We start from the raw sequence: 25,803 nt of genomic DNA, 5'->3' as shown, positions 1-25,803 counted from the left end.
CAACCAGCGTGGAATGCGCGTGTAATAGGAACATAAAACAGACCTTTATTGTTTAAAGCTCCTGAGATTTGGGGATTGTTAGTGTATCTCATCTGGATTCTCCTGACTGATAAACTCAAGGTCACTCAGTTCCGAAGTCTTGCTACTCAGCTTTGAATCCGTGTTTATGTGACTGGTGATCAAGCCAGTGCCAGATGGGGTCATCCCTGGACCTGTAGGGGCCCATAAGCAAGGTCAGGGCTCGAGCTGTAGATTTGCTATCATCCGTACAGCATGGTAGGGAGTAGAGAAAAAGGCAGAGGGATTTGGTCTGCGGGCTTTAGTGTGAAGCTTCCTACCCTTGTGTTCTTTCACTCCTGAGGGTTTGTGGCTGGCGGCACGCGTCCTGCTGCTAAGTAGGCCATCTCTACTGCCTGCCGGGGCTGGTGGTTTGGAGACTTTGGCTTGAGTTTGTTGACAGCTGCACACTCATAACACTGCTAAAAACTTCATAAACTCCGAAGCCTGGAAATAGCCCAAGTGATTTGAGGTTTTGCTCACTTGTAAATGTTTGAGTATTGTGTCCACAAATTGCAATTTGAGTAACTCAATTTTGAGGCACAGCTGTTATTTGGAAAAGACCCATCTAGGAACGCAGACTCCTTGCAAAATGATTGTGCTTCATTTTTGTCAAGTATCAGAAAACCATTAAACTGCCAAGCCATATGGCAAATGCCCACTCAAAACAGAGTGCAACAGCACACCATAATGAATCTGTTTTGGGGGGAAGGAGATAGGACAGAGTCTGGCTTTTGTGATCTACAGAAGAGCAGATTCACTGCTACACATTTCAGCCTTCTAGAGTCCTGAGTAAGGATTTTTCCCTCCCATGAAAAATTCATATAAAAAATTAGGTTATGATAGATTTTTTTCCTTAGGTATATTTTCCCTTTCAAACAATATCCATTTGAGTTTCTGCATATAAAACAGGTTTAACTGGGGCAGTAGAGACTTCTCAAAGTTTACACACTTTTTCATTCCTTTATACACTAGTTCAGTAAACATTCATTAAGTATCAGTATATCAGTTAGAACTGGGTTTCACCATATATAATAGAAAAATAGAAAATAATGGCGACTTACAAGATTATTTCTCCCCCAGGAAAAAGAAGCCTGAAGGTAGGCAGTCTGGGGCTGGTATGGCCGCTCCAGGGTCATTAAGGTCCTGGCTTTCTCTTGGCTTATTCTCTGTCAGACTGGGAGTTGGTCCAGTATTGCTGCCATATTCCAGCCATCACATTGTAGTCAGCAGGAGTGCAGAGGAGAAGGGCAGGCCTTTCCCATTTCAAGAAGGTTCTGGAAGTATCACGCAGCACTTGTGTTCATAGATCTTTGGCCAGACCTTCGGCACGTGGACAGCCTTCCCCTGCCGCCGAGACTGGGGAATATAGTAACCTGCCAGCAAAAGACAGAGACTATTACTAAAGAGAAAGGCAGAAGTGGGTAGTGGGAGGTTCCCAGCAGACTCTGTCCCACCTGGGGGCCTAGTGGTTTGTTCTTCCTGCCGGACTATAATCTTCTGGAGCACAGGGGCCAGGTTTTATTTAGCCCTGTACCTCTGAGGCACTAGCACAGTTGCTGGTAGGTTGTGATTTTAATTATCTGCTACTTGGCACTGCTCACAGGAGACGCCAGGCACTTCTCATAGTCTCCCCCGTCTCTTCTACCTTCTTTGCTCCAAGGTGGCAAGTCAGCTGTGATCTGGAGCGTATTCAGCATCAGATGTTATTTCTACCAGCATGACATTACACTACCTGTTTCTCACAATCAAGTCTTAGCTTCAGGGACAAGTGACGCTCAGTGCTGAGTTGTTAGGGTTGTAGCAGGGTGGAAGACTAGAGCAGTGGTGTGTGGGGACGGCCTTCCTCGGGAGCTTCCTTCTGTGGGCACATCTCCTGGGCCAGGCCGGTCAGGAAGAGATGCCTAACAGGCAGGTGGATGCTGAGGCAGCCCTAAGGCTGTCAGGTTTTGATCGTGGGTGACTACAAAAACAGTGAAAAAGCAGGTGGAGGTGGGGATGGTGAGCTCTGCTTTAAACATAATTGAAAGGAGGGGCGCCTGGGTGGCTCAGTGGGTTAAGCCTCTGCCTTCGGCTCAGGTCATGATCTCAGGGTCCTGGGATCGAGTCCTGCATCGGGCTCTCTGCTCAGCAGGGAGCCTGCTTCCTCCTCTCTCTCTACCTGCCTCTCTGTCTACTGGTGCTCTCTCTCTGTCAAAGAAATAAATTCTTAAAAAATAAATAAATAAAAACATAATGAAAGGAAAGCGGACCTAATATTTCTGGAGAACCCCCTATGGGCCAAGCATTGTGGTAGGTGGGTCAGCTCTGGTAAGCCCCATGACAGCCCTACGCAATATATGATTTATCTCCATCTTCCCTGGGGCTCACTGAGGCTCAGACAAGTTGATGAGGTTCTTGACCAGAATGCAGGCACAGACCCTTTCCTTCTAGGCAGGTTTCAAGAATCAGCCTGATATGTGTAAAGTTGGAACACAACGCATCACCTTTCACTTGGCAAGCCCGTAGCTGTGACTCCCTTCCACTTTCCTGCACCAGTCGAAATGCGTCCCAGCTCCTGAGCATGGGCCTGCAAGAGACCTCATTCCATTCCTTGTGCCTCCTTTACATCTTTTGAAAGTTTTCCCAACCGAAGAGCCAGGCTGCCTGCTTTCCTGGGAGTCTTGTAATTAGGACGAGTGCTTAATTGGCATGTTTGTTTCCGTGGAGAGGTGGCTGACGGAGGAGCGTCACACTGACAATGAAGGCTCACTCAGCTTCTGTTCCTAGCAGCACTGTGTGCCCATAGCAACAGCAGGTGAATCCGGCAAAGTTGAAAAGAAAAAGTGCCCAGAGTTCGCATGAAGGTTGATTGCCCTGGAGAAGTTGACATACTCGTGCAGATGGAAATGATTTCCCCGGGTCCTGAAAAATGTGCTCGTCAACCCCAGAAATACAAACCGCATCTCTTGTTTTCTTTAAGATGAGGAGTCCGGTCAAGAGGTCTGTGTAATGAAAGATGTTTGTAGAATCCATTTCCATTCTGCCTGAAGCCATCCGCTTTATGTCTATAATAAACAGGGATGTTTTCAGCCCCTTTCTGAAGGGCCAGGTCCTGTTAGAGGCGCTCACCGCAGGGAAAGGTAAATTGACTGCCTCCCAAGTGATGAGCATTAGCACATTACATCTGCGGTGACGGCACTTAACCTTCCTGGCTCACCTTTCCTTCCTGTGTCTCTGCAACGGCCTGTGACAAATGGGCCGAAGGGTGCACAGTTAGTTAGAATTTGGTGCATGCGGGCCATTGGCTGGCATCACATTACCTGGTGATTGAAGTGAAATGTAGGCAGCAGGAAAGGTTGTCCTCGGGTGAGCTGGGAAAGCACCTGCCCTTCCTCAGGCAGCGGGATCTGGGCAGGAGCTGCCTTGGGCCTTCCCGATGCACTCTCCTGGGAGCACTTGAGAGCTGTTCCTGAAACAGAAATAGGAGTAAGTCCCACCCCCATTCAAAATCCTTCTGAGGTTCCTCATTCCCTGTGGAATGAAATCAAGTCTCTGGAGACCCCCTAGGGGCTGTGGGATCTTTATACCCTCTGCAGCCTGGATCCTGAGTCACCCACACACAGCCACATCAGTGTGCTTTTAGTCCGTCACTCCCCCTGGGTGATTTCTGGGCCTCTGCCACTCTGGTCCAACACACCCGTCAGGATGCTCGTCACTGGTTCAGTTCCTTCACCTTCCTTGCCCCAGCGTGAGGTCACTGTAGAGAGCCTGCACCCACATTGGGGAGTGTATTTGTTTCCTATGGCTACTGTAACAGATTGCCCTGAATGACTAGTTGAAAACAACAGTTTTATTTTCTTACCATTCTAGAAGTCAGAAGTCTGAAACCAAGGTGTCCACAGGGTTGCATTCCTTCTGAAGGTTCTAGGGGAGGCTCTGTTTCCTTTTGCCAGTTCAGCTCCTGGAGGCCACTTGCACCACTTGGTTCCTCACCCCGTCATCTGTCAGAGTTGGCAGCATAGCCTCTTAGCTCCTGATGGTCACTTGGACCCTTGCATCTTTCGGTGTCTGACCCCCCTTCCTCCTCCTCTCTAGGACCCTCATGATAAAACTGGGCCCATCTGCATAATCCAGGCTAACCTCCCCATATGTGGTCCTGAATTTAACCACATCTGCAGAGCCTGTGCCTGTCAGGGCAGCAGCTGCTAGCCTCCAGCTCTCCAGAGCAGAGGAATGCCCTTGGTGTCAGTGGGCGGGAAGTCGGCGTATCCAGGCCGATGGGTCCTGCCATGGACCATGGTGCACCAGGGCAGGAATGTCTTATTGGATTTCAGTCTGAAGTGGAGTGGGGTCTTGGGGTCTGAAGTGCCTCTTGGAAGCCAGAAAGGTCAGTTTATATCTGCGGCAGGCCCAGTTCAGGACTGTTTGGGACAGAAAGAAGTGAGGTAGCCGCTTGCAAAGGACGATGCTCAGTTGGAGACCATCCCTCATTCTCTCATTCGTTCTCCACATTTCCTGAGCACCTGTGTGCTAGGCACAGTGCAGGAGGCGAGGGGACCCACGTGAATGAGAAGCCGCCCCATAGGAGTTCACCTTCTGCTTGGGGGAGAGCATGATGGGGACGAAGCAATGGCAGCTCTGTGGCAGCTGGAAGTAGAAAGTGATAAAGCGGGTCCTGGGGCTGTATAGCCTGGTGAGGGGCCAGGGGGTTGGGTAAACACTCCAAGGAGAACAGCTTGAAGGCAGGGATGAGGAGGAGGGTGTTTGAGGTAGCCAGAACAGCATCTGCAGAAGTAGGGAGAAGGGAAACAGTGTGCTGCCTTCGAAGAGTGGGGTGACATGCTGTTGCGGTGGCTGTGAAGCCAGAGGTGGTCTATATCTGGAGAGGAGTCTGTGGCCCCAGGTGGAAGCTGTTCACCTGTCTCTCCGTTTCAATGAGAAATTCCAAGAAGGTCACGCATGCCTCCTTCTCAGCTTAAGTTCTTCAGCAGCAATTACTGCTCACTCTGCTTATTGATGAGGGCGCCTGAGTGGCTCAGTTGGTTAGGCGTCTGCCTTCAGCTCAGGCCTGTGATCTCAGGGTCCTGGGACGGAGCCCCACATCGGGCTCCCTGCTCAGCGGGGGAGCCTCCCTCTCCTTCTGCCCCTCCCCCCACTTGTGCTTGCTCTCTCTCAAAAATAATTTTTAAAAAAATGCTTCTTGATGAGAAACATCGATTGCCCACATCGTCCCGCCCTTGCTTCGTCTCACTAGATACTACTCGATGGCAGGGCAGGTGACTCACTTTATGGCCTACATCTGCCCTCGAGTCTGAGGAGACCTGCATGCAAATCGGAACCTGGTTTATTCTCCTGGTGGCCCCTGGAGTGAGTCTGTTCTAAGGCTGTCATTGTGTTTCGTTGGGTTTGGGCGTGGGAGCAGGTTTAGTTGACGTAGGTTAGAGTACACAAGTGAGGCAGGAGCACCAACCTTGTTCCTGAGCCTGGGAATCCACACTCAATGCCTCTTCCCACCCCAGCCGTGGCCCCAAAGGCTCAGTCATTCTGGAGCATTGTGGCTCAGTGCACTGCTGGCAAGGAAAGAAAAGACAAGACAGACACATTAAATGTCATTTATACTTCTCCCCAACATCACACTCCATTGCTGTTGATGCCACCATTCAAACAAATGATCTAATTTATAGTTTCTGGGAACTTTTGGAAAAAAAACAATCAAAACCCCAGGTTACCTGAGATGCTGCCGTTACGTGTTTTAGCAGCTCTAAAAAATTATATTTTGTCAAAATGAAATAGAATTTTGAAAGGCTTCATCATAGTTTGTACATCAGCCAGCCTCTCCAGATACAGTCATCCCAAGGCTGCTTTTGTGAATAGCTAAGCACACTCTGCAAATAATATCTCATTAAACCACCCACCTTCCCCAGGAAAAAGCTAGCAGCAGTAGCTTGCGGACTGCTTTCTTCTGCTGCAGTTGGGGGTGTTACTGCTGCCTTCAAGGAAGATTGAAGAAACTGTAGCCCACTTAGGTTGGAAGTTCTTTTTATGTATGCTGCACCTCAGAATACATCCAGAACAGCGTCTCTACCTTAGGAAGTACATTAGGCCTTCCCCCTGCCAGGACCCAGTTTCCCTCTACAGCTAGCCACCACCCTTTGCAATCTTCACTGAGCCCTCCTCGGGGCCAGGTGCTGTGCTTGAAGGTGGGAGCCAGAGATGAAGGAAACACCACTCCTGTTCTTAGTGGGCTTATTGTCTGGTGGGTGGGAAAGGCACAAGAGCAGGTTTTTCCAAAAGAATGTGGTCTATGGTTTATGGAAGGTAAGTCATAAATCCCCTGACCCCAGCTAGCTGTCAGAAAAGCCAGCTCGGCAGCCAGCTCCATGGCCCTTGTACCCCCAAGTCTATGGCAGATGCCGTGCATTAGCTAATCCTATTTCCAATTCCCTTTTCTTTGCTGCTTCCTACTGGAGAGGCTGTATTTTTTTTTTTTTTAAGATTTTATTTATTTATTTGACAGACAGTGATCACAAGTAGGCAGAGGCAGACAGAGAGAGGGGGGGGGAAGCAGGCTCTCCGCGGAGCAGAGAGCCCGATGTGGGGCTCGATCCCAGGACTCTGGGATCATGACCTGAGCCGAAGGCAGAGGATTTAACCCACTGAGCCACCCAGGTGCCCGAGAAGCTGTATTTCTTATTAAGAGCTACAACCAGAGTAGCTCTTTGCTCTTTCTTGCCTTGATCACATTCAAGATGGCTGTAGCCACAGCAGCGATCTTGTGACCATGAGGGAAAAACTGAGAGAACTGCAGGTCCTTGTTGAGCCAGTGACCTAATGGCGGCTCCTACTTAGACTTCTGGTCATGCAAGAAACAAATAACCTCTGTGTGTTTAAGCCATTAAAGTTTTAGGCTTCTGGGACTTGTAGCCAAATGCATTCCTAACTGATACAGGCACCTAGTAGGCAGTCAAGAAATAGTGATTGAAGTCACAAATGATCACCTAAGTTGAATCTTAACAGATTGGGGTATGCTGGGGGGTATTCCAGTTAGAGGAAACTGAAATAACATGTACAAAAGCTTGAAGCAGGAAGCCATGAGGAGCTCACAAAGAAACCACTGACAAGTATTCCCCTGTTGCTGAAGTTTGAGGCAGGCAGTAGTTGAACATAAGTCCCTACCTTTGCAGCATTTGACTAGAAGTCCCAGCATCCTAACTTCAGTGACTTCAACAGATAGAGGGTGTCTTTTCTTGCATGACAAAAAGTCTGAAAGTAGGCAGCTGCATTGGATCTGGAGAAGCATACAACGAAGGCCAGATTACAATAGTTTCCTTAGGTACAAAGAGAGTTCCAGGTTCCAGTGACTGAGAACTCTCCATGTTACCCCTGCCACTGCAGAATTATAGTCAGAACCACCATACATTTTTCCTGTAGGTCACTGTATTAGTTACCCGTGCTGCTTTACAAATTAACCCAAAATTTAGCAGGTTAAAATAATACATTTATTATCTCATAGTTTCTATGAGTTGGGAATATTTCTATACATTACTTAAGTGGGTCTTCTGGTTTAGAGTCTCTCACAAGCCTGCAGTCAAGATGTTCACAGGCCTTCGGTCTCATCTAAAGACTTGATTGGGGAATGGCCCACTTCCACGTTCACTAATGTGCTATGGCAGAATTTCATTCCTCACAGGCTGTTGGCACTAAAGGTCCCCTTTCAGTTCTTTGTCCCACGGGTCTCCCCATGAGGCATCTCACAACAGGACAGCCGGCTTCATCAGAATGAGCAAACAAGAAAGCAAAAGGGAAGCCAGAGACTTTTTGTAACCTCTGTGGAGCGAAATCCCACTCTTTTGCTGTATTCTATTTAGTAGAAGCAAGTTATTAGGCCCAGCCCACACTCAAGGGGAGGGACTGCAGGTGAGTACTAGGGGGTGAGGCTCACTGGGAGCCACCTCCTCTCTCCTCTTTGGCATGGGCAGCAGCTGCAGCACCCATTTCATTATTGGCATGATCATCGCCACAGCCACGGTAACTTCTCATACATAGCTCATTTATCCTCACAACAACCCTGTAAGAGGATATCATATCCCCATTTTGCATCTGAGGAAACTGCAGCTCAGAGAGGGACTGTGATTTGTCCCCCATAACATAGCCTAACTCCAGTAGAGCTCACCGCTCCAGGAGGGAGCATCTCAGAGACAGGAGAGCCATGTCTGCCAGCATGTCCTAGAGCCCAGGCTGTTTATTCCTTTCCTTTAACCTAACCCTGGCCCTGAAATCCCCAGGTGGTGGAGACTGGAAGGTGGACGGTACCCTCAAAATGCTTCCGCCCTAGATAAAGGACAATAGGTAAAATCAGAAAAGATCTGTAGGTTAGATACTCATTCTGTAACAATCTTAATTTCCTGATTTTAATCATTGCTCTGTAGTTATATAAGAAAATGCCTTTGTTCTTAGAAAACACATACTGAAGTACTTAAGGATAAAGAAGTATTATGTCTACAACTTACCCTTAAACACCTGAAAAAAAAATTACAGGTAAAAATGTGTGTGTGTGTGTGTGTGTGTGTGTGTGTGTGTGTGTGTATTGTGTAGAGAGAGAGAATGAGTGATAAACCAAATGTGGTAAGATGTTAGCATTTGGGGAATCTGGGTAAAGGATATATAGTAATTCTTGGCTCAAATTTTGCAACTCTACTTGCAAATCTGAAAGTATTTTTAAATAAGTTGGTTTTTTTTTTCTTTTTTTTTTTTTTAAAGTACCAGTCTACTCTGGGACATAGTGAATTTCACTTGGACTATCAGAGATGACATATGGGGGTCTTACATACCTCCTTTTGATTTTAAGGTAACCTATCAGAGCCTAGGGAGGTTATAGAGCTTATAAGAAGAACATGGTCTCTGCATCAGGCTGTCTGCATTCCAGTTGTGTAGCTTCTGAGGTCCCTGAGCTGGATAGGTGACCGCTCAGGATTGTGGAAAGGATTTGCGGAGATAAGGGGGTGACAACACTAAGTGACATAGTGTTGAGCACAGGTCCTGGCCCACGGTAAAGCCTCCGTAAATGTTGTTACTGTTATTACTGCCCCCTCAGTCACCTTATAAATGAGAAGTAATAGCCTCTGTATGCTTTAGGGATGCTGATCTGGACAGTTGTCTGGTGCCAGCTCTCTAACATCAGTTTTTGTCCCCATGAAGGCAGGGTGGCCACTGCCGCGGGTGCGGATGTGCCTGAGAAGATGAAGAGCCGAATCCCAGTGGTGCTTCTGGCCTGTGGCTCCTTCAATCCCATCACCAACATGCACCTGCGCTTGTTTGAAGTGGCCAGAGACCACCTACATCAGACAGGTCAGTCAGAGGGGCCAGGCCCAATGGACAAACTGATGGCTTGGGCCTCGTAGGGTTCTGCTATCTGTTGTCATCACCACCATTATTAAAACTGCTCAGTATAGGAATTCACAGCATAACTGGTGGCATACATTCCCCCATCATATTCGGAGAGCTAACCTCTTAGCCCTGTGATATGTGGACAAGTCCTGTCCCTGGCCATAAAGTTGACAACTTGTCAGGCTCCAGTATCCCCTGCCACTTGTTGCCCACAAAGGCTAAAAAGACAATGGGCACTTCCTAGAAACTGTGTCTCTGGGCATTCTTCCTGATACTCCCAGGAAGCATTTACCTGCTTCCTGCGCAGCCGGATAAGGAGGTAGTGTGTGCCTCGCTACTCTTGTGTGTGTGCATGAGAACTCTTGCTGCTGTTCAGTGGGTAAGCAAACATGCTATAATGGGAATTTTGACATTTTCTTTGAATAGATCTTAGACAATTACAAATTAACAATCTTGCACATAGGGCATTACCAATACAGATGGCATGGCTTTGCCAGAAATATTTCATCAGCTGGGAATATTTAATCTAGAAACGTTCCATCTCTGACTTTCCATTTCATTATTAAGAGAGTAAAATGGCATTTGGAATCTGCATAATTATTTCTAAAAAGAATGTAAATCATTTATATGTTGATGTCAGATACATATGGAAGTATTTATATATTTATGTATACCTTAAGTATTCGTATATGTATTTTGTATTTTTGTATTCAAAAATATTTGCCCTTAAGGGCATTGTTTTTAAATCAGAATCAATTCCTATTTATTTTTAATGTAGAAAAAAAGTATTCCAGTAACATGCAAATAGTTCCTTCAAAGAAATTATGTACAACTCTTAGTTTATTTTAAAGGGAATGTCTTTGTATCAAAAGATGAAAGTGGGGGTGCCCGGGTGGCTCAGTCAGTTAAGCATCTGACTCTTGATTTAAGCTGAGGTCATGTTTTCATGGGTTGTGGGATCAAGCCCCACCTAGGGCTCAAAACCTAGTGGGGAGTCTCCTTGAGGAGAGTCTCTTTCCCTCTGTTTCTCGCTTCCCTTGTGCACACACTTTCTCAAATAAATCTTTAGAAAGGTGAAAGCGGGTATCTATCCTTAGTAAATACATAACTCTTACAAAGGAATAAAAAATCCAAACAATCCAGTGAACATTAGTAGCAGTATACCAAAGGAGAAATATAAGTGACCAATAAACTTGGGAGAAGATGCTCAGTGTCACTGATAATCAGTGAAAATACAAATAAAAACATGGTCAACACCACAAAGTTATAAGTACCATGATGGCAGCTACCGTGGCTGCTTGAACATCACAGAAATTCCACCGGCCATCACCAGGTTGTAGTCAGTGCTCAGTAAAAATCTGTTATAGCAGCAAATAGCTTTAGCCTGTGCTATTGGCAAAATTAAAGGACTGACAAAATCTAGTGGTGGCAGGATAGAGAGGGAAATAGACATTGTCATCTATTGGTAGTGATAGGATAAATGAAACATTTTTGGAGGGCAAGTTGGTGTTCTGTGGCAAAAAATTTAAAGTCTGTACACATACCCATAATGAGGAGAAAAATCAATTGAAACTGAAACAATTCACACAGATGTTAGAATTAGCAAACAGCATTAAAACAGTTACTATAATTATGTGCCATATGCTCAGAAGTAGAGACCTGGAAAATATAAAAAGAGCTCAAATACTAAGAGATGAAAACTACAAGACGTGGGATGAAAAATACACCGGAAAGGATTAACAGATTAGATATTGCGGAAGAAAAGGTTAGTGAACTTAAAGATAGAACAGTAGAATTGATCTAAAATGAAACACAGTGGGAAAAATGGAATTCTGAAAAGAAAGAATATAAATGAGATGTTGGGTAACTTAAAAGAATCTTGATATACTTGTAATCCTAGAAGGAAAAAACAGAGGAAGAACAGGAAAAAATATTTGAAGAAATAATAACTTAAAAATTTCCAAATTTGATGAAAACAGATTCTATCAAGTAGCTCAAATTCCAGATGCAAGAAATGTGAAGAAAACAATACCAAGGTATATGATACTAAAATTTCTCACTAACCAACAATAAATCTTAGAAGCAACCACAGAACAAAAATAAATAGGACAGCAAATTTCCCATTACTGAATTCAGCAAAAGGAATTTAGTGGAACAACATCTTTAAAGTACTGAAAGAAAAAAATTATCAACCTAGGATTCTATATCCAACAAAAAATATATCTTGTAGAAACAAAGGCAAAAAAAATTTTTTTTCAACTATACAAAAGCTGAAAGATTTTACCATCAGACTTTCACTACTGAAATGCTAAAATCCTTCAGACAGAGAGAAATGATACCAAATGGAAATATGGATCTACACAATAGGAATACAAGGCACTGGTAACCACATGGGCAATTATGTAAGTTTTTCTCTTATTACTTAAACTTCTTTGAAAGATAACTGACTGTTCAAACAAAAATAATAGGAATATATTGTGAGGTTTATAACATATGTAGAAGTAAAATATATGACAAGTATATAAGACATAAAACACATGACAATGTCATAAACATGGGGAGGGGAAAAATGGAAGACTCTTGTAAGATTCTTATACGTGAAGTAGTATAGTATCATCTTAAGGTAGACTGTGCCATAGATAGATAGACAGGTAGATAGATATAAAATAAACCCTAATACAACCACTTAAAAAAAAGGTATAGCTAATAAGCCTACAAAGGAGATAAAATAGAATCAGAATATACTCAATTTAGAAGAATAAAGGAAAGAAGGAAAGAGGACTGAAGAATAGATGGGGCAAATAGAAAGCAAATAACAAAATGACAGACTTAAATCTAACCATATCAGTAATCACAAAATAAAAGTACAGTTGACCTTTGAACAGCACAGATTCGAACTGTACAGGTCCACTTATACACAGATTTTTTTTTTTATGACTACAGTACAATTCTGTAAATGTATTTTCTCTTCCTTACAATTTTCTTCATAACATCTTCTTTTCTCTAGCTTGCTTTATTGTAAGAACATGGTATATGATACATACAACATATGTGTTATAATACATACAATACATATGTGTTAATAAACTTTTTGTTATCAGTAAGGTTTCTGGTCAGCAGTAGGCTATTAGTTAAGTTGGGGAGAAGTCAAACATTACATGTGGATTTTCAATTGCTTGGGGGGTTGGTGCCCAGAAGTGTCAGTTGTAGTCTAATAACTCCTACTAAAGGGCAGACACCATCAGATTGGATAAAATAAGCAACATCCAACTACAACTATATGATGCCTACAAGAATCACATTAAAATATAAAGACACAAATAGGTTCAAAGTAAAAGAATGGAAAACTACTCCATGCTGACCCTAGTTAAAAGAAAGCTGAAATGGCTATAGTAATATCAGAGAAAATAGATTTCAGATGAAAAAGGGATAAAGAGGCCAATTCTTTAAGAAATAATAATCCTGAACCTTTTTTTTACTTAATAACATGGAACTGCAAGAAAAATAGATAAACCTACAATTACAGTCAGATATTTCAATTCTAACTGATAGAATAAGTACACAGAAAATAATTAAGAATGTAGAAGTCTTGAATGACACTATCAACCAATTTGACCTAGTTGACATTTAAAGAACACTCAACCAAACATCAGCAGAACACATGTTCCTTTCAAGGACACAGAATATTTACCGAGATAGACCGTATTCTGGACCATAAAAGAAATCTCAATAAAGGTAAAAGGATTGAAATCCTACAAAGTGCATCCTACAACCACAGTAGAATTAAATGACAAATCACTAACAAAAAGACCTCTGGAAGATCCCCAAATATGAAAATGAAGTAACACATGTCTAAAAACCTGTGGGTCATAAAAAAAAGCCAAATGGAAACCAAAGAATATTTTGAGCTAAATGGAGATGAAAATAATATATCAAAATTTTGGGATGTCACTAAAGCAGTACTTAGGGGAATTTTATAGCACTAAATACTATATTAGGGGAAGGAGGGAAAGAAGGGAAGAGAAAGTAAAAGGGAAGGAAAAAGAAAGGGAAAAGATGGATGGATAAATAGCTCTCACATCAGTGACTTCAGCTCCTGTCTTAAGAAATTAGGAATGGGGGCAAACACAAAACAAGCATGAAAAAAAGGAAACAAGATCAGAGCAGACATCAGTCTGCTGAAACTTAACATATTAGAAAACAAACATATTAGGGAAATTTAATAAACCAATACCTGTTTCTTTAAGAATATTAATAAAATTGAAATAATAATAAAATTGAACCTCTAGACAGATTATCAAGGGAAGGAGAAAAGAGGAAAGACACAAACTACCATCATCAGGAATGAGAGAGGTGATATAACTATAGATTCTACTGAGAGGAAAAAGATAAGGGAATATTATAAGTAACTTTATGCCTATAAATTTGACAACCTAATTAGAATAGACAAATCCCTTGAAAGACACACTATCAAAGCTCATTCAAAATTAGATTTTTTTTTAAAGAAGAAGAAGGATAATCAGCCACCTATCACAACCCCAGTGCAGCAGCTCTTTCTGCCCACGGGTCCTGTCCCCATGCTTTAATAAACCACCACCATTTTGCACCAAAGACATCTCAAGAATTCCTTCTTGGTCGTTGGCTCCAGACCCCACCCCCACTGAACCTCACTTATATTCTAAAACTTCATTATTTGGCACCCGAACATGGGGCTTTGAGTCTTTACATCTGGACTCTGAGCTTTGGTGCAAAATTGGAGCAAGAAGAGCACCCCCTGGACCTAACACCTTCCACTCTAGATTTCCCCACCAGTGTCTCAGGTTGGATCCACTGTTTGCTTATTACTTCTTGGTTTACCTTATGAATTTGCCAGAGCACAACTTGAAGCAACCTCCCTAAGAAAAGAGTGTAAAAGAGGGTGCACCTTGCTTAGATTGTGGTTGATATTTTCAGCTATACATCCCCTCAACCTCCTCTCACCAATATGACTAGGAGGAGGAACATCCAACAGAGGAAAAATCAAGAGACTGTGCCATCTGCCAGAGAACTATTGGATAGGGACATAAACAGTATGCTGTAAAGGGAATTTAGGGTAACAATTATCCACACAATGTCTAGGTTGGAGAAGACCATTAGTGGCAACAAAGAAACTCTAAGGGCAGAAGTGAGGGCTGATCTGGCAGTACTAAGAAGAAGAAAAAGTAACCTGAAAAGCTCAATTAAAGAAATTTCATTTGTAGTTTAAAAACCATCCCATAGAGGATTCTAGGAGGCTGGCAAACTAGGAAACACCAACAATTTGTCTCCCCACTTAAATAGCAATTGCACGAGCAGAATGTATCTGATGTAACTATTTTGGAACTCTGGAGTCTATTGAAGGCTTGAACTTTTAGGGGAGGACTTGGACAGGTAAATTGTAGGTAACTTCAATCCATTTCAGTGCTCAGCACAGTTACAGTTACCCATCCTCCAACCTCCACATAGCAGGCAGCTGTGCATATACTCCTGAAGCAGCCTGCACACAGCCTGTGGGAACCAAGGTTGGCAAAAAGGATCCTGTCCCCCAAATATCAGGAATCTGCTCTGATCTCTTGTTGCACTTCTCCCAGCCCCCAGTAGTTGTTGCAAACCTCTCCCCCTCTGGTTGAAGAGATTTCCAGGGGATTTAAGGGGCCAGTGCCTTCTTCCTTTCCCCTCATTTTCCCCTCTTTGGGAGCCAGACATTGACAACTGCATGTTCAGCAAAAAAAAAAAAAAGAAAAAGAAAAAGAAAAAAAGAAATTGACCATACATACCCAGGGAAAGACTAAGAGATGACACTCAGACTAAGTTTACACCTCAGGCTGATCCTCATCACAGAGACAGCTTAAAACAATTAAAAAACAACACAATAAGCAATAACAACAACAACAAAAGAAAACCCTGGAGAAGGAGGAGAATCTGATTTCCAGAGTTGCCACGATTAGATTCAAATGTCCAGTTTTCTACAAAACAGTCACAAGACATACAAAGAAACAAGAAAGTATGGCCTCCTCAAAGGAAAAAGATAAATCAACAGAAATTGTCCATCAGAGATCTGAGGGTGGATACACTAGACAAAGACTTTAAAGCAGCGGCATTAAAGATGCTCAGACAACTGAAAGAAGATGTAGAGAAAGTCAAGAAACCATGTGTGAACAAAATGGAAATACTGACAAAGAGATAGAAAACCTAAAAGGGACCAAAAAGATTAACTAGAACTAAATATGACAATAATTGAAATTTAAAAATTCACTAGAAAGATTCAAAGGCAGATTTGAGCAGTCAGAACAAAGAATTAGCAAACTTAAAGATAGGATAAGGGAAATTGTCAAGTCTGAGGAAAGGATAGAAACAAGATTGAAGAAAACTGAACAGAGCATAAGAAACCCATGGGACACCATCCAGTACATCAACATAGGCATTGTGGGAATCAAGAAGGAGAAGAGGAATAAAGGAGTTGAAGAAATTCAAGAAGAAATAATGAAGAAATTGAAGAAATAATGGCTGAAAACTTTTCAAATTTGATGAAAGATGTAAATATAAACATCCAAGAAGCTCAGTGAATGCCAAGAAAGAAGAAATCAAAGAGATGCATACTGAGAGACAATCTTGAGAGCAATGAATGAATCATCACGTACAAGGGATCCTCAATAAGGTTTTCAGGAGATTTCTCATCAGAAACTGTGGAGGCTAGAAGGCAGTGGACTGATACATTCAGAGTACTAAAAAAAAATCCGTCAACCAAGAATTCTGTATCTGGCAAAACTGCCTGTCAAAAATCAGGGGGGAGGGCTAGGTATTGTGGGACAGATCAGATGGGTCATAATGATAACTGAGATAGACACTGACAACCTCTATAAGGAACAGGTTCAGCTCCTGGCAGAGATGTGTATCCTTGCTGATGAATGTTACAATATAGTTGGGGCCGAAACCAAAAAGAATTGTCACCTGAATGAAAGGATTATTGCACTGAGCTTTTAGGATTTTCTTATACAACACTGAAAATGAGTTCATGCTACAACAGAGATCAGATGCTCAGATGCTAAAATTACCTTTCCACGTTGTTTTACCAATACTTGTTGTAGTCCTCCATTAAGTAATATAGGAAAGCTAGAAGAAAATGATGCCAACTGGAGTAAGAAGAGCAGCACAGAGATATTTAAAGGCTGAATTAGGAATTCCCATGAAAGAGTTTCCTTTAGAAGAATTAATTATCTAACACAAATTCACAGCAAGGCTCAATCAGGTTGTATCTGGGGGGAACATGAAATTGATTCATTTTGTTTGTGAGGAGGAATGTATTTTTGATTCCAGAGCCCAGTGAGATTAAGAGCTATTAGTTATGTGTCAAAGGAAGAGATAAAAGAACTTCTGGTAAAGGCAGTCAGCGGTGAAATTAGGATAACTCCATGGTTTCAAATTATTGTGGAGCTTTTCCACTTTAAATGGTGAGAGATCTTAAGTCATTTAAATCAGTTTTGTTGACTGTGAGAAATTACATAGAATGTGAATGTGGAGATGAGTGATTAATAAAATACTGAAAAATTTCTCTGCTTAGTAAACTTAACATGATTTTTAAAAATTTGGTTCCCTAGGAACTCTCACTTGAAACATTGATACTTTACAACTAGCATTTGTGTGGAAAACACAACCAACTTCTTAATTTTATATCACACACCCCATATGTGTGCATTACTATTTGTAAAAGACATTTATGAGAGGTTATTGTAAAAAAAAAAGAGAGAGAGAGAGAGATATTAACTTAGTTTAATCTAGGCACATGGTCCTAACAAACTCGAACAAATAAGTGAAGCTCTTCATTTTTGATACATTGTGATAAACATTGTCAGCACACTGTAGAGCAGTTTGCTCTTTCCCAAATGATTTATAAATCATAAAATTTTTATTATAGTCCAAAAAAAATGTGAGGGAGAAATTAAGACATACCCAGATAAACAAAAGCTGGTGAGGGAGTTTGTTACCACTAGACCTACCTTGCAAGAAATGGTCAGGGAGTTTTGTAAGGTAAAATGAAAGGAAACTAGACAGTAACTCCAATCTGTATGGAGAAAGGAAGATCTCAGTAGAGCTAAATACATGGGAAATTATAAAATCTAGTATTATTGTAACAGTGGTTTGTAGTTGTACTTTTTGGTTCCTACACATTTTAAGAGATTGTAAGTTTGAAGAAAAAAAATTGTCTAATATAAGCTAGTATTATTGTAACTGGTTTGTAATTCCAAGTTTCATTTTCTACATAATTTAAAAGACTAATGGATTTAAAAGAATTATAAGAAGGAGTGCTTGGGTGGCTCAGTCACTTAAGCATCTGCCTTTGGCTCATGTCATGATCCAGGGGTCCTGGGATCGGGCCTTCAGTTGGGTTCCCTGCTGAGCAGGGAGTCTCCTTCTCCCTCTGCCCCTCCCCTTGCTCATAAAATCTTAAAAAAAAAAAAAGAATTATAAGTTTATGTTTTTGACCACACAGTTTATGAAGATGTTATTTTATGGCATCAACAAATGGGTGGGGACAGAGGTTTAAAGGAGCAGAGATTTTGTATGCCATTGAAGGTACACTGGTGTAAATTCAAATTAAAATGTCTTAACTTTGGGTGTTAAATGTAATCCCCATGGTAACCCCAAAGAAAATAGCTATAGAATATACACAAAAGGAAATGAGAAGGAATTTCAATATTCCACTACAGAAAGAGCAACTAAACACAAAAGAAGATAGTAATGAAAGAAATAAGGGAAGGGGGAGCTATAAGGTATATAGAAAACAAGTAACACTACCATAGAAATTCCTCCTTGTCAGGAATTACCTTAACTGTAAATGGGTTAAACTCTCCAGTCAAACAGGGATTGGCAGTTGGAAAAAAACACACGATCCAACTATATGTTATGTACAAGAGACACTTTAGATCCATAGGGAGAAAACAGATTGAAAATGAAAGATTGGGAAAAAATACTCCATGCAAATAATAACCAAAAGGTAGCAGGGGTGATATACCAATATCAGACAAAACAGACTTTAAAACAAAAAGAGTTACAAGAGAAAAAGAAGGACTCTATATAATAATAAAGACAACAGTCCAATAGCAAAATATAACAATTGAAAATATTTATGTACCCAAATATATAAAGCAGCTATTAACAAACTTGAAGGAAGAAACTGATAGTAACACAATAATAGTAGGGGACTTTAACACTCCACTTACATCAGTGGATAGATCATTCAAACAGAAAATCAATGATGAGACAGCGTCTGTGAATGACACATTGGACTAGATGGATCTAACAGTTCTATTTAGAAAATTCCGTCCTAAAACAGTGGACTGAATACACATTGTTTTCAAGTGCACATGGAACGTTCTCTAGAGCAGATCACATACTAGGCCACAAAACAAGTCTCAACAAATTCAAAAAGATTGAAAGCATATCATGCATCTTTTCTGAATAGAACTCTGTGAAACCAGAAATCAACCATAAGGAAGAATCTGGAAAGAACACAAATACATAAGGGTTGAATAACCTGCTACTAAACAATCAATGGATCAACCAAGAAATCAAAGAGGAAATCAATAAATACATGAAGACAAATGAAAATGAAAACACAGGGGCACGTGGATGGCTCGGTCAGTTAAGCGTGTGCCTTTGGCTCGCGTCATGATCCCAGGGTCCTGGGATTGATCCCCACATCAGTTCCCCTGCTCAGCAGAGAGCCTGCTTCTCCCTCTGCCTGCCGCTCTCCCTGCTTGTGCGCACATGCACTGTCTCTCTGTCTCTCTCAAATAAATAAATAAAATCTTAAAAAAAGAAAAGAAATGAAAACACAGTGGTCCAAAATCTTGGAATGCAGCAAAAGCTGTGTGAAAGAGAAGATTACAGCAATACAGGCCTACCTCAAGAAGTAAGAAATGTATCAAACAAGAAGCAAGAAAAATATCAAACAACCTAACCTTATACCTACAGCATCTAGAAAAAGAACAATAAAAGCACCCAAAATCAGTAGAAGAAAGGAAATAATATAGATTAGAATAAAGTAAAACAGAAACTTAGATCAAGGAAACCAAGATAAACCTCTAGCCAGACTCAAAAAAAGGGGGGGGGACTCAAACAAAATTAGAAATGAAAGAGGAGAAATAACAATACCACAGAAATAACAAAGGTGCTTGTCTCTTGTAAGAGAATATTATGAAAAATTACATGCCAACAAATTGGACAACCTAGAAGAAATGGATAAATTTCTAGATACATAACCTCCCAAAACTGAATCAGGAAGAAATAGAAAATTTGCACAGACCAATTACTAGCAAAGTAATTGAATCAATAATCAAAAAACTCCAACAAAGTCCAGGACCAGATGGCTTCACAGGTGAATTCCACCAAACATTTAAGAAAAGTTAATAGCTATTCTTCTCAAACTGTTCCAAAAAACGGAAGAGGAAGGAAAGCTTCCAGATTCATTCTATGAGGCTGGCATTACCCTTATCCCAAAATCAGATAAAGATACTACCAGAAAAGGAAATTACATGTCAATATTTCTGATAAGCATAAATGGAAAAATCCTCCACAGGATATTGGCAAGCCAAATTCAATAATGCATTAAAAATCATTCACTGTGCTTAAGTGTGATTTATTCCTGGGATGCAAAACTAGTTCAGCATTCACAAATTAACCAGTGTGATACATCACATCAACTAGAGAAAGGATAAAAACCATATTTCACTGGATATAGAAAAAATATCATAATATCTATTCATGGTAAAAGCCCTCAACAAAGGAGATTTAGAGGGACCATACCTCAGCATAATAAAGGCCATATGTGAAAACCCCACAGTTAACATCATACTCAGTGGTGAAAAACTTGAGAGCTTTTCCCCTAGGATCAAGAATAAGTGTACACTGTCACCACTTTTATTCAGCATAGTACTGTAAGTCTTAGCCACAGCAATAAGGCAACAAAAAGAAATAAAAGGCATCCAAATTGGTAAGGAAGAAGTAGAACTTTCACTACTGACAGATGAGATGATACTATATATACAAAACCTTAAAGACTCCTCCAAAAAACTACTAGAACTGATCAATGAATTCAGTAAGTTTGAAGGATACAAGATCAATATATAGAAATCTGTTGCATTTCTATGTGCCAATAATGAAGCAGTAGAAAGAGATATTAAGAAAACAATCCTATTTACAGTTGCACCAAAAATAATAAAATATCTAGGAATAAACTTAACCAAGGAGGTGAAAGATCTGTACTCTGAAAACTATAAAACATTGATAAAAGAAATTGAAGATGACACAAAAGATACTCCATGCTCAGGGTTGGGAAAACAAATATTGTTAAAATGTCCATATTACTCAAAGCAATCTACACATTTAATGCAATCCCTATCAAAATACCAACAGCAGGGGCCCCTGGGTGGCTCAGTGGGTTAAGCCTCTGCCTTTGGCTCAGGTCATGATCTCAGGGTCCTGGGATCAAGTCCCACAGTGGGCTCTCTACTTGGCAGGGAGCCTGCTTCTCCTCTCTCTCTCTGCCTGCCTCTCTGACTACTTGTGATCTCACTCTGTCAAATAAATAAATAAAATCTTTTTTAAAAAAATACCAACAGCATTTTTCACAGAACTAGAACAAACAATCCTAAAATTTGTATGAAACTACAAAAGATCCTGAACAGCCAAGGCAATTTTGAAAAAGAGCAACACTGGAGGTATTCAAATCCCAGATTTCAAGACATACTACAAACCTGTAGTGATCCAAATAGTATGGTACTGGCACAAAAATAGACACAAAGGTCAATGGAACAGTATAGATATGTGCCAAGAAATAGACTCACAATTATATGGTCAGTTAATCTTCGATGGAGGAGGCAAAAATATGCAATGGGAAAAAGTCTTTCCATCAAATGTTGGGAAAACTGGACAGCTACATGCAAAAGAATGAAACGAGACCACTTTCTTACACCATACACAAAAATAAATTCAAATGGGATTAAAGACCTAAATGTGAGACCTGAAACCATAAAAATCCTAGACAAGAGCACAGGCAGTAATTTCTCTGACATTGGCCATAGCAACATTTTTCTACATATATCTCTTATAGCAAGGTACTAGAAGTTATAGCCAGCCCAATTAGGCAAGAAAAAGAAACAAAACGCATCTAAATTGAAAAGAGAAAGTAAAATTATCTGTTTGCAAATGATATGATCTCCTATGTAGAAAACCCTAAAAATTACACACAGACATGCACAAAACTATTAATGAATTCAGCAACATAGCAGGATGCAAACTCAACACAAAAAATTTAGTCACATCTCTACAGTAACAATGAACAATCTGAAAAGTAAATTAGAAAAGCAGTTCCATTTATAATAGCATCAAAAAGATTAAGATACTTTGGAATTACCTTAACTAAGGAGGTGAAAGACTTGTACAAAACAAATGAAAACTACAAAACAATTGCTGAAAGAAATTTGAATAAATGGAAACACATCCCATGCTCGTGGATTGAGATAAAGTTATTGTTAAAAATAACTTGGGTTAGGGGCACCTGGGTGGCTCAGTGGGTTAAAGCCTCTGCCTTTGGCTCGGGTCATGATCTCAGGGTCCTGGGATCGAGCCCCGAATCAGGCTCTCTGCTCAGTGGGGAGCCTGCTTCCCTTCCTCTCTCTCTGCCTGCCTCTCTGCCTACTTGCGATCTCTGTCTGTCCAATAAATAAAATCTTTAAAAAAAAAAAAAAAAAAAACTTGGGTTAAAGTTTTTAACTTACTGTTAAAAAGTCAATGCTACGCAAAGAAATCTACAAATTTAGTGCAATTCCTACCACAACCCTACTGGCATGTTTTGAAGAAATAGAAAAACCCATCTTAAAAGTCTTATGAAATCTCAAGAGACCCCAAATAACCAAAATAGCCTTTAAAAACAAAACTGGAGGGGCGCCTGGGTGGCTCAGTGGGTTAAGCCGCTGCCTTCGGCTCAGGTCATGATCTCAGGGTCCTGGGATCAAGTCCCACAGTGGGTTCTCTGCTTGGCAGGGAGCCTGCTTCCTCCTCTCTCTCTCTCTCTCTGCCTGCCTCTCCATCTACTTGTGATCTCTCTCTGTCAAATAAATAAATAAAATCTTTAGGAAAAAAAAAAAAGAAAAAACTGGAAGGCTGATTTCAAACTTAACTACAATGCTACAATAATCAGAACAGTGTGGTCCCAGTATAAAGACAGACATGTTTAAAATAAGGAGTCCAGAAACAAACCCTCGCAAATAGGATCAGATGATTTTTGACAACAGTGCCAAGATCATGCAATGGTGAAAGGCCAGTCATTTCAACAAATGGTACTGGGAAAACTAGACATCCACATGCAAAAGAATGAAGTTGGACCCTTGCCTAACAGCAGATACAAAAATAACTCAAAATGAATCAAAGACCTAAATACAAGAGAAAGAATAAAACTCTTAGAAGAAAACATAAGATAAAAGCTTCACAGCAAGGATTTGGTATTGATTTCTTGGATATGACAACAAAGGCACAGATAATCAAAGAAAAAATAGACCAGTTGGACTTGGTGAAAATTTTAAAATTATGTGCATCAAAAGACACTATTGACAGAGTAAAAAGGCAACCCATCAAATGGGAGAAAATATTTGCAAATTATGTACCTAATAAGAAGCCAAACCAAGAAAACAAACAAACCAAAAAAACAAAAAACAAAAAAAACAACAACAACAAATGTGAAGAGATTGGAACCCTTTTGCACTGTTGATGGCAATGCAAAGTGGTACATCCATTGTGGAAAACAGTATGGCACTTCCTCACAGAGTTAAACTAGAATTTCCATATGATCCAACAATTCCATTTTGGGCTATTTGCCCAAAATAATTGAAAGTAGGGTCTCAAAGAGACGTTTGTACAACCGTTGTTCATAACAGGATTATTCACAATAGCTGAACTGTGGAAGCAACCCAAGTGTCCCTTGATGGATGACTAGATAAGCAAAATGTGGTATAGACATACAGTGGACTATTATCTGGCCCTCAAAAGAAAGGGGATTCTGTAATTTGCTATAACATGGATGAATCCTGAGGACATTACATACTAAGTGAAATAAGCCAGTCAGAAAAAAACAAATACTGTGTCATTACATTTATATGAGATAATTAAGAGATAATTAATTAAGATAATTAAGTCAGATTCATAGAGATAGAAAGTAGAAGGTGGTTGCCAGGGGCTGGAGGACAGGACAATGAGGAAGTACTATTTAATGGATATAGAGTTTCAGTTTTACAAGATGAAAAGAGCTATGGAGTTGGATGGTGCTGATGGCTGCACAACATAATGAATGTATTTAATACCACTGAACTGTTAAAAATAGTTGAGATGACAAATTTTGTTACGTATATTTTACCACAATTTTTTAAAAAACTGCCCACCACCATACCTACATAAATTAATAAATTAATAAATTCATTGGTGAATTGTACCAAACATTTATAATAAAATAATAACATTTGTATACAGTGTCTTCCAGAAAATCAGAGGAGAGACTGTTTCACAACTCCCATCTGTGAGGCTAGCACTACCCCAATATCAAAACCAAGCAAAGACATTATATGAAAAGGAAACTATGTGCTAGTATCCCTCATGAACATAGATCAAAACCCTAAACAAAATATTTCCAAAAAATCTAACAATACATATACAGGATAATATATCAGTACCAACCCCATCTCTTGGTTGTCCCAGAGATGTGCACTTAGTTTAACACCCAAAAACCAGTTAATATAATTCATCACATTAACTAAAAAGGAAAAAAAATCTATTATTATCTCAGTAAAGAGAATTGTCAAAAGCCAACATCCATCCCTGACATTAAAAGAAGAAAAGAAAATACAAAGCAGCATATTAGGAATGGATATTCTATTCAACATTGTGCTGGAGGTTGTAGCCAGAGCAGTAAGGCACGAAAAAGAAAAAGAAATTAAAAGCAACGCAGAAGAGAAAGAATAGCCTTTTCAAAAAATGGTGCTGAAATAATTGGTTATCCATAATAAGCAAAAAAAAGGAGGGGGGCACTTCAATCCATAGCTCACACTTCAAAAACTAACTTAAAATGTATCAAATTTTAATATAAGGCCTAAAATTATAAAATTTCTAGAAGAAAACATAGGAGAAATTCTTGTGAACTTAGGTTAAGAATTCTCAGATAAAACACCACAAAAAGCATAATCCAAAATAGAAAAGAAGGGGCGCCTGGGTGGCTCAGTGGGTTAAGCTGCTGCCTTCAGCTCAGGTCATGATCTCAGGGTCCTGGGATCGAGCCCCGCATCAGGCTCTCTACTCGGCAAGGAGCCTGCTTCCTCCTCTCTCTCTGCCTGCCTCTCTGCCTGCTTGTGATCTCTGTCAAATAAATAAATTTAAAAAAAATTATTAAAAAAAACAAAATAGAAAAGAAAATGGACAAATTAGACTTCATTAAAACTAAAAGCTTCTGTTCTTAAAAAACACTACAGGAATGAAAAGATAAGCCATGGACTGGGAGAAAAGATTTGCAAAGCCTGTACCTGATAAAAGGATTGTGCCCACAATATATAAAGACCTCTTAATTAAGTAATTTAAAAAACACAATTTTAAAAAAGGGGGCAAAATATTCAAATAGACTCTTCACCAAAGAAGATATAGGGATGGCAAATAAGCACATGGAGAGATGCTCAGTTAAATAAAAGGAGTGTAGATTAAGACCACAGTGAGCTAACCACGGCACCCATATTAGAATGGCTGAACTTGAAAAGACCAACCTAGAACTATGGTCAAATACATGGAGCAATTGGAAGTCTCAGAACTACTGGTAGGAACATGACTATACAACAGCTTGTGAAAAGCAGCTTGACAATTTCTTACAAGTTAAATGTTTACCTACCATATGATTCAGTTATTCCATTCCTAGATATTTACCCAAAAGAAATTAAAGCATACACTCATGCACAAATGTTCAGAGCAGCTTTAATTATGATAGCCCCAAACTACAGACAATCCAGGCTTCTGTCAATGTGTGAATAAAGAGATGGTGGTTTATCCACACAGTGGAATAGTACTCAGCAACAAAAAAGAATGAACCTAAACCACAGATGAATCTCACAATAATTATGCTGAGTGAAAGAAGCCAGACCTGAAAAGAGTACATACATTATGTATTCTGTTTATAAAATTCTAGAAATTACAAGCTAATCTATGGTAACAGCAAACAGATTAGTATTTGGGGTTAGGGGACTGCCATGGGGTGGGAAGGAAGGATTACAAAACGACACAAGGAAACATTGGGTGACTGATGCTATGTTCGTTATCTTGATTTTGGTG

General features: G+C 40.4%; 1 protein-coding gene and 1 pseudogene across 3 annotated transcripts in view; both read left to right on the top strand.

The window, feature by feature from the left end:
* LOC111155102 (nicotinamide nucleotide adenylyltransferase 3) overlaps positions 1-25,803 on the top strand; it is a 116,425-nt gene that overhangs the window by 43,679 nt on the left and 46,943 nt on the right. For 2 of the 3 annotated variants that reach the window (XM_022515162.1, XM_022515160.1), the window contains exon 2: positions 9,238-9,387. In XM_022515162.1, coding sequence (XP_022370870.1) covers positions 9,279-9,387 — 109 coding nt within the window. In that variant the 5' untranslated portion in view covers positions 9,238-9,278. Of the gene's footprint in view, positions 1-9,237; positions 9,388-25,803 lie in introns of those variants that run through there. The other variant, XM_022515161.1, reaches the window with a different exon arrangement.
* LOC111155103 lies at positions 16,021-17,008 on the top strand (annotated as a pseudogene).

Source organism: Enhydra lutris, unplaced genomic scaffold, assembly GCF_002288905.1.
Source record: "Enhydra lutris kenyoni isolate GAN:26980312 unplaced genomic scaffold, ASM228890v2 scaffoldscaffold39, whole genome shotgun sequence".
Lineage (NCBI taxonomy): Eukaryota > Metazoa > Chordata > Mammalia > Carnivora > Mustelidae > Enhydra > Enhydra lutris.
Note: the sequence above shows the minus strand (reverse complement) of the source record. Positions and strands in the feature narration are given on the sequence as shown.